A 9,296-nucleotide genomic window follows, 5' to 3' on the forward strand; every position below is an offset into this window, starting at 1 on the left:
TAGTGGAGAAGAAGGAAGCTTCTCTGCAACTCCTCATCTCATGAATCTCCATTTTAATTGGTGCACTTTGTTCTATAGTGGAAGCGGAAGAGGAGGCAATTGACTTTAATTAACGCGTCCAAAAATCAAACAAAACACATAGGCCCCCCAATAGCCATAGCCATCATAGCCATAGGCCCATAGGCAGAGGAGCCCTAGTTCTTCACGCATGCAATAACTACGTAGAAAATATTCAGTTTGAAGTTAAGAAAAATAAGTCTTTGAGTTTGAGCTGACGTCTAAACCCAAATCTTGTATAATTGGTTAAATAATTGGGCAGGACGCGAAGTTTAAGCCAATTCCATGGATCCCAAATAGGAAAGTCTTCACCAATTAACGTCTCTAAATAGGAAAAGTCAAAAATTGGGGCCTCCAAATCAACCTTAAAACATTGCATATTTCATGGAAATTTCTCGCTAACTACAAATTAAATAAATCAAACCTTCCATTGACCTCCCATTGACTACAGCTTTCTGCTTTCCATATCAATGCCACGCGTATTTATATATATATATATATATACATCCTACTCATTTGCCCATTTCCTACAATTTCTCTCTTCTATATCTTGCACTCTTTGCTTTGCTGATTTCTCTACCAACTTCGTCTTCTTCATGAAACCAGAATCCTCGAGCACTTTCAAAATCTTCTAGTTCTTCGTCCAAAGGCGAAACCAGAAGCTGGTCAAATGGATACTCTAGTTATTCGTCCAAACAGGTGACTTCATCATTCTAATTTTCTTCTTTTCATTATTTTTATTTATTAAGGTCATGGGTTACTCTTTTTTTGGGTGCATTGAATCATATTTTTAAAGTAATTGAGGTCATGGGTTACTTGGCGTAGCAACCTAGTGCTGGGATTGGTTTGAGTGATTAAAGAAAACAAACACTAAGTTAGACATTAACAACATTTTAATAATAATAATAATGACAATAACAACAACAATAATAAAAGCGAGAGCAGTAATTGGTTATCCAATGGCTGCCAGTTGTTTATTAAAAGATTAATCCTCGGAGGAGATTAGGCAAGTTTCATGCTTGAATTATGAAATAATAATCTCATCAATAAAAAGTCCACAAGCCAGAGAAAGAGGTGCTCCTACAATCAAACCCTATACAATATTATAAAGTAAATAAAGGTCGTCTAAGTGGGTTCGCAACGTCATAGAATTCTCCTTTCTACTCTAAATTAGGTCGCATGGTCTTTTTGTACATCAATATTTCGAATCTATTGGCTTTTGAGGCAGACGAAATAAAATAAGACACACACACAAACACAAAAATGAATAAAAGAGAGATATAAATATGAGTTTTTAAGGTCACGGCAATAATTATATGAATGAATTGAATGATTTATATAATATTGAAGATAGACTTTTATGAAACATGAATAATATTATTTTGATATCCTTTGATAATAATGCTATAAAACACATGATAACACTTTCACTTAGCATAACATTATTGACTGAGAATAACAAAGATTTTTCTTCGAACTTAGGCAAGAACCTTACATTGGGACCATTCTACCTTTTTATAAGGAAAAAAAAGTGGAATGAATCAAATTTCCTGAACAATACTCCATCATTTATGAAAATATACTATTGCACGTTTGAATTCCCTATAAAAAAAAAGAGAATGTTTGACCAAAATAATGGGACATTGCCCACATTGGAAAGAAAGTAGAATCCCTATTTCTTCTGGTCTGATTCCCCTTCCCCATTTGTTATTTGCCAATGAAAACTTTTTCAAGGTTTGTTAACAAAGCATCTGCCATGTACACACATCGCAGTCAGTTAAAATTAGACATGAATGGTCGAGATTCAATGAGCAAAACAAAGATTATTCCTAGTACTGTTGATTACTTCTCAACTAAAAATTCGTAGTTCGTTAGAATTAATCGTGCGTAAATACGTGACATGTATATAACTGTTAATGCGCACTTAAACTCAATTGTAGGACTCACATGTATCTACAATTCACACGACTAAACCATAACACGTATCCCATGGTGAAAAGTAGTATCAACGGTTCCAAATAGATTTAGGATTAAATCAAACGGATATTGGACCTTGGTTTTATTGTCGTTGATGACAAGAAGAATCCCATGTGACTTGAGGGTTGAGGCTTTGACGCAGCTTCCAGTGTCTGTTTAAAGTCGAAACCCTCTGGTCCCACACCCGACCACTTTTTCTTTTCTTTTATTATTTTTTCATAAGTTTTAATAATTTTTTTTTAAATTTTTTGTTTTTGTTTTCCGGCCGAACAACCCCACCACCTCACTCTAATGACTTTTTTTGCATTAAAAGCAGCAAAAGGTCAACTCTACCTCACTGTCTCCAATTAATCCTTTCCTTCTCTCTGTCTCTCTGATTTCCCTTCTCTGTTCAGTCAGCGATCCAACGGCTAATCCCAGCCTTTTGACCTTATCTATCTCTTTCTCTCTCTCTCTCATCATTTATACACGGTCTCCAAGCGGTTCAATGCCTTGCCAGAACTTTGCCACGTGGAGCCACATCATTGGCCCCTATGTTTGACGGCAGATGAAGAGCAGAGAGAGCCAATGCCTTGTAGCCTTATGAGGAAGGGCATCATCAGTTTGACTCGAATAATCTTTTGCCCTTTTTCTCTGTTTTCCTCTGCTTTTTTCTTTCTTTTGTTTTTGCTTTTCTCGTCATCATACCAAATCTCTATATTTACATTTCATTCCGTTGAGCTTTCAAGTTTTGAAACTACTTGTCTTTCTTCAATTCACAACCAATTTCATGCCGTGTTGACGAGAAATGGCTGTGGAGCTCATGATGGGATTTATTGACAGTTTTGCAGCGCAAATGGAAGAGAATGCTGTGAAGGAAGCGGCCTCAGCTGGAATTCAAAGCGTCGAGAAGTTCATAAGCTTGATTTCGCAACACCACCACCAATTCCAAGACTCTTCTTTTTCTTCCTCATCAAACCCTGAAGCCGCTACAGAGTACAAAGCTGTTGCAGACATGGCCGTGAACAAGTTCAGGAAGGTCATTTCATTACTGGACAAAGGAAGAACCGGCCACGCTCGGTTCAGAAGAGCTCCTGTCACTCCATCTCCGCCACCGCCACCGCCACCGCCACCGCCGCCACAGAAAACAGAGACCCAAATCCCAAGGCCTTCAATTCAAGAACCCCATAACCCAAGAACAGATCAACCCCCGGGTTTCAAAACAGAGCAATCCTCTGCTTTCAAGGTTTACTGCCCCACACCAAGTGTGCGTTTACCGCCTCTGCCTCACAATCCCCATCTGAAAACCACGCCTGTTGTGTTGACAAAGAGTGTTGGGTGCGCTGAGAGAAAGCTGGATGCTCCTACCACCATCAATTTCTCACCCTCACCTTCGATTTCCGCTGCCAATTCATATATGTCTTCTTTAACCACTGGGGATGCTGAGGGTTCTGTGCAGCATTCAATGTCTTCTGGGTTTCAGTTCACAAACATGTCACAGTCGTCCTCGGGCAAGCCTCCTCTTTCCTCTTCTTCGTTGAAGAGGAAGTGCAATTCCATGGACGATGTTGCAGCTCTCAGGTGCGGCTCATCTTCTGGGCGCTGCCACTGTTCCAAGAAAAGGTTGGTCCATGGTCATCAATCATCATGATTTTCAATTTGGTTTTAGTTTTTTCAATGTGGGATTTGTTCAAAATTGCGACTTTTTAACTTGTATTGCTTGGATTTATCAGGAAATCAAAAGTGAAAAGAGTGGTCAGAGTCCCTGCAATTAGTATGAAAATGGCTGATATTCCACCGGATGATTATTCATGGAGAAAGTACGGTCAAAAACCCATCAAGGGTTCCCCTCATCCAAGGTATAAGATTCTCATTCAATCATTCAATCATTCATTCATTCATTCATTCATCTTCTTCGAATTGATTGTTAAGGGAGATTATTGTGTGACATTTAAATTATAATATTATTCTTTGAATGTTGTAATTTGAGTGAATATCACATTTGACATTGGATACACTCAACTCGTTTTTCTAAGTTGTGTGAATCAATAAATTGAGTAACGTAGCCGCTGAGTTTTCTGAATGTCTGATTGCTTTTGTCACAATGCAGAGGATATTACAAGTGCAGTAGCCAGAGAGGCTGCCTTGCACGCAAGCACGTGGAGCGGGCTCTAGACGATCCAACCATGCTGATTGTGACCTACGAAGGTGATCACAATCACTCCCACACTGGCACGGATCCAACGCCTGATCTCGTCCTCGAATCATCTTAAGTCAACTCATCCAACGGATCAAAATGTTCCTTTTGTATTAAATATTGCAAGAAGCAAAGAAATTATATGTTTGGTCCATACAATAGTCAACGCTCATTTGCTTTGCACCGTCTCCAAGAGGATTAGTGGGTACGCCTAAGCTGCCTATACAAAACTAGATTCGTCTTTTTTCTTTTTTTATTATTTGGATTTATTCTTTTGCTGATTTAGAACCTTATATATTAGAAATTTAAAAAAGAAGAAGGAAGATATAGGGATAGGCTTAGAGATGATGGATTTGGTGGGAAGTCAATCATGCTAACTAGTGGGTTTTATATTTATATTTAATGATGTGCCTATATGCTCATTAGAAATGTTTAATATATATGATGGTGGATTTTGCCGAGGATGCCCACTTTTACTTGTTCCAATTCCCACTATACAATTGTTGAGGGTCAGCCAATGGATGGGCAGACAGTAGTTTATATGGAAAGAGGTTTGCATCGGACAGTTGACAACTCGAGCCCTAATCCCAATTTAGTAATGGTAAGTTGTGTGTGGAGAGAGAGAGATGAGGACTTTTGGGATGTTTGTGATTTTGTGCTGTCAGGTGGTGCCTAAGGATTGTGTTAATTTCCCATATTTTTCATCGAAGTTGCCTTCATGGATTCTCGGTTATAATTGGTTTTGTTGCAGAATCTTGAAATGTTGGTCTCTGGGTTCTGTTGAGAGGTCATCGGTGACCCATTTAAATTGGTAAATATTTGGCCAAGTCAATGTGGTCGGTTGGGGGGTGTTGATAGGTTGTCTTTTGTTTATGTTCAAATCGAACCATGATCCCAACATTTCTTGGTTACACATTCACTGTGGGTGTGGGTGTTGCTTTCTCAAATCAAAGCATAATGGCCAAAATGTCTTGATTTGTTTGAATTCCTGGTCAAACACGTTGCTCTAGGTCAAATGATTTGTTCCAACCTTTGCTCACATTTGGAAGGGTTTTCAGTTTCAAGTTCGGTGGAGAACTTTGCTTCTTTTCATGCTTCTTTAATTTGCTCCGTTTTGTGGTTTTGGGGCTAAAAGCCAGCTTGGTTTTGAAGTTATGCCAAAGTTTGTACCTAATGAAAAAGGCAGGCATATTTTTACCTTTTTTTTTTTAGGTTTTGGTCAAACAAATTTTCTGCTGGCTGGCCCAGAAGAAGCCCATATTACCAGGCTAACCTGGGAAATATCTCAGGCCTGCTTTCGATTACCTCCAGAGGTAGATATCACTATCACCAAACCAAATTTAGAAGCCCATGTTCCATTCCATTAAAGATAACCAAACCCGGGGCCACTTCTTCTGGTTTGAAATTATTTAACATGAAATTCTAAATACCTTTTCCGTTGTAACAACGAAGACAATATTTATCCCTACATGTTTTTTAGTACAAGCTATAATCTAAATTAAAGGAAACGACGATTTCTCACACATATATTACTAAGATGTAATAAAGGTTTGAATCTAAGATCTCTTATCTACAAGTTAATATTTTTTTTCTACTAGGCTATACCCGTTGGCTTTATCCCCACATTTTTTGTTCTTCAACATATATGGCCTTGTTAATTTGTTATGCTCATCACCTGAATGGTAAGAATGTCACGTAAATTAACTTCGGTTAGAACCAAAAAATTAAAATAAAATATCATATCGATTTTGATCAAGAACAGAAACTTTGAATATAACATTAACCTGCCGGTATCAGAATGAGCAAATCTTGATGCTAGTTTGAGCTAATGGTGCATTAGGCCCCCACAAGCTAATGGGTGTCGGTAGGTCAATTGTAAACCTGCTCCTGAAGGATAAGACCTGTGGCAGGCTGCCAGAAAATAATGAAAGAAACAGAACCCTCTTCTGCATTAGATTTTTCTTTTTCTTTCTCAGCGATGAAAAATTAATTATATAATTTGAAATGAACACGCTCTGCATTAACCTTGACTTCTGAAGCTATGCTTTGGCTTTATTCTATTTCTTTTGACAGTAGTGGATTGAGGGTCCGGGAAGATCCATGCTATGTTTCATGTTTGTATTGCTTAACTGTTTTCATTTTAGATACTTACGTTAAAAGGATAAAGAAGGCCAGAGTTATCTCATGAATATTAAACAGTTTTTGACTTTGAGAGTAAAACAAGTCTCGAGTGTTGAATTAGTGCTTCATAGAGCACATAATAATTAACTTTTGCATCTTATCCAGTTTTCATAATATAATAAAAATTAGGTTAAATTATTAGTTATGAAAAGAAAAGAAAAAAAAGTGTTCATGATTGAGCATAAAACCCTTGCAATGAGTGCCGCCTTCTATTTGCTCTCCTTCGCCACCTTTTGCTTTGCTCAAGAAAAACCTCTGAAAACAAGCAAATACAGTTCAACACAGGAAATAATGAGAAGCTCTGCTCCCACCAGAGCTTTAGTTTCAATCTCAACCTTCTTTTTTCTACTAACCTGTCTCAGTATTGCCTACTCTGTGACAGACCATACCCACAAAGAAACCCTCAAGCTTGTTTTAGGTGGCCACCATAGGGGAGGCAGCAAAGATAGAGGCAATAGAAAGCAAATAAGCCCACCAAAAGCACCTCCAGATTTACCAAACACAGAAGAATTTGTGTTTGCAGATCAAAAGCTTGAAATAGTGTACCCAATTATCCAAAAATTCAAGTCCACCATCACCTCAGACCCTCTAGGCATCACCAAAACTTGGGTAGGCTCCAATATTTGCAGCTACAGAGGCTTCTATTGTGACAACCCCCCAAACAACGGCTCTGCAATTGCCCTGGCCTCCATTGACTTCAATGGTTTTCAACTTGGTGCTTCTTCACTTGATGGGTTTCTTGACCAACTCCCTGATATTGCCCTCTTCCATGCAAATTCCAACAATTTTTCAGGCACCATCTCTGCCAACATTGCCAAGCTCCCCTATCTCTATGAGCTTGACCTAAGTAACAACCAATTCTCTGGTCCTTTTCCCAGCGTTGTTCTTGGGATGAGCAGCCTCACTTTCTTGGACATAAGGTTCAATTTTTTCACTGGGTCAGTTCCACCTCAGATATTCACTCAGGACCTTGATGCCCTCTTCATTAACAACAACAATTTCATGCAGAAGCTTCCTGATAATTTGGGTAGCTCTCATATTCTTCTTCTCACCTTAGCAAACAACAAGTTCATGGGCCCAATTCCACCAGGGATTTCCAAAGCCTTTTCTGCTCTGACTGAAGTTCTGCTCCTAAATAACCAGTTAACAGGTTGTCTGCCTTATGAGATTGGGTTACTAAAGGAGGCCATAGTGTTTGATGCAGGCAATAACCAATTGACTGGCCCTTTGCCATTCTCTCTGGCATGCCTGGAGAATGCGGAGCAGCTCAACTTTGCTGGTAATTTGTTGTATGGCATGGTGCCAGAGGTGGTCTGTGGGCTGCAGAATTTGGTAGACTTATCATTGTCTGACAATTATTTCACAAATGTTGGACCTCTTTGTAGAATGTTGATTGGTAGAGGAGTGCTTGATGTTAGGAACAACTGCATTCCTGATCTTCCATTCCAAAAATCAATTGAAGAATGTGCAGATTTCTTTGCACACCCAAGGTTCTGTCCCTACATGGGATCTTATACTTACATTCCCTGTAAGTTTCCTCATTTTGGTTCTTCTGCTCCTCTACTTCCTCAAGTGGCTCCCCCACCTTGACCTCCTTTGCTCATCTCCAAGACAAGGGTTTGAATTTTTTTAACTTGTAGTATGGAATTTTCATAAGACTTTGTATGCATGGTCAGTAATTCTTTTACTTGTAATATGAGAATGAGATGTTTTCCTAGATATGCAATCCTGAACTCTTCAGTCATTCCATGGATAATGAATTTGCATTAACATCATCAGCTAATTCAAACATGGTCTGCTGTGGATTAACAACTGAAAATAAGAAATCAGAGATTATAGTCATATAGTCACATGTGTGTGTATGGAAAAACAAACAACAGAATACTAGCTAGGTGAAAAGTAACCTAACCATCTATAGTGGGAATCATAAATGCCAGAGAAGAAAAGGTGCTTTTTTGAAAAACCATGGTCCCAAAATCTGTCCAAACAGAGACAAAACAGGGTGCCTTGCTCTGTTGCAGTTCCAGAAGAACCCGCAAGGCCTGAGCAGAGCTATGTCACTTTCTCAGGGAACCCTTCTTTTTTTTCTTTTCTTTTTTTGAGCTAAGTGCTGGTAGGTAAGAGATGTCCTCTAGTTGAATGAGGTAAGACAGACGATTCAATGAACTCATAAATCTCAAGAAATTTTAAAACTGATCAAGCATGCACAATAATATATCAAGACAGCCTTGCCATTGGTCACTTTTATACTAATCATTTGTTAATGGAGAGCTGCGCTGCGTATAGCAAGTGGATGATCATTCACACACTCTGATTGGCCTTCTATCCAAATTCGCCATCACTTGGCTCATTGCTATCGTTGAATTTTACTTTTAAAAAATCCCAATGCTTCTAAGATGAGGCTCAGGATGATGCAAATTTGGAAGTGCTTTGAAACCAGTATGGAACTGAGAATCTCTTTTTTATCAGGTGTCACTAGAAAGAAACTCAGAAAGGTAAGGAGCACTCAAAACGGTCGTGGGGGATACGGGAGGCAGAAATTCTAAATTTCTAAAATAAAATTCTTGGCTATGGGTCAATGGGGAGACCCAACCGGATTTATTTCTTGCACATGTTAAGTAGGCCCAAATTTGTACTCCTACTAGGTTTTTGAACTGCTATCCAAAATCTATGAATATGTCTGGGCCTGTTTAGAGTGTTATGGATTGGATTATCGCACGGCCCCCATTATTATAAGTATTGATTTTTGCGTTTTCCTTTTCATCAATTATATGCATTCAAAACTTCTACCTTTGATTTGAAAACTCTACAATTCTAATATTTTTCCATGTTCCATTATCTTGGGGCAAAAAAAAGAGTCGAACATATGTATTTATAGAATCGAGCACATGTATTTATAGAGTCG

At 38.6% G+C, this 9,296-nt stretch overlaps 2 protein-coding genes across 3 annotated transcripts; both read left to right on the forward strand.

The window, feature by feature from the left end:
* On the forward strand, nucleotides 587–4,688 carry LOC18789355 (probable WRKY transcription factor 7). 2 transcript variants are annotated; one of them, XM_020554243.1, is made up of 4 exons: nucleotides 587–756; nucleotides 2,857–3,636; nucleotides 3,747–3,872; nucleotides 4,124–4,688. In XM_020554243.1, the coding sequence occupies exons 1-4, from the start codon at nucleotides 728–730 to the stop codon at nucleotides 4,284–4,286; spliced, it is 1,098 nt and encodes a 365-aa protein (XP_020409832.1). In that variant the 5' UTR covers nucleotides 587–727; the 3' UTR covers nucleotides 4,287–4,688. The 2 variants fall into 2 exon arrangements, with proteins under 2 accessions (XP_020409832.1, XP_007222257.2); XM_007222195.2 differs by lacking the exon at nucleotides 587–756 and having other exon boundaries at nucleotides 2,625–3,636.
* On the forward strand, nucleotides 6,567–8,135 carry LOC18788764 (uncharacterized protein At4g06744). Its single transcript, XM_020554242.1, has one exon. It carries the CDS (start codon nucleotides 6,587–6,589, stop codon nucleotides 7,979–7,981), a length of 1,395 nt encoding a protein of 464 aa, XP_020409831.1. The 5' UTR covers nucleotides 6,567–6,586; the 3' UTR covers nucleotides 7,982–8,135.

Source organism: Prunus persica, chromosome G1 (genome assembly GCF_000346465.2).
Source record: "Prunus persica cultivar Lovell chromosome G1, Prunus_persica_NCBIv2, whole genome shotgun sequence".
Classification (NCBI taxonomy): domain Eukaryota; kingdom Viridiplantae; phylum Streptophyta; class Magnoliopsida; order Rosales; family Rosaceae; genus Prunus; species Prunus persica.

Bases quoted from the DNA above. Each gene is read 5' to 3' on its own strand.
- LOC18789355 (XM_007222195.2), top strand. From the start codon at position 2,822: ATGGCTGTGGAGCTCATGATGGGATTTATTGACAGTTTTGCAGCGCAA. The intron at 3,637-3,746 runs GTTGGTCCATGG...TGGATTTATCAG, and splicing joins TGCCACTGTTCCAAGAAAAG to GAAATCAAAAGTGAAAAGAG. The intron at 3,873-4,123 runs GTATAAGATTCT...GTCACAATGCAG, and splicing joins AAGGGTTCCCCTCATCCAAG to AGGATATTACAAGTGCAGTA.
- LOC18788764 (XM_020554242.1), top strand. From the start codon at position 6,587: ATGAGTGCCGCCTTCTATTTGCTCTCCTTCGCCACCTTTTGCTTTGCT.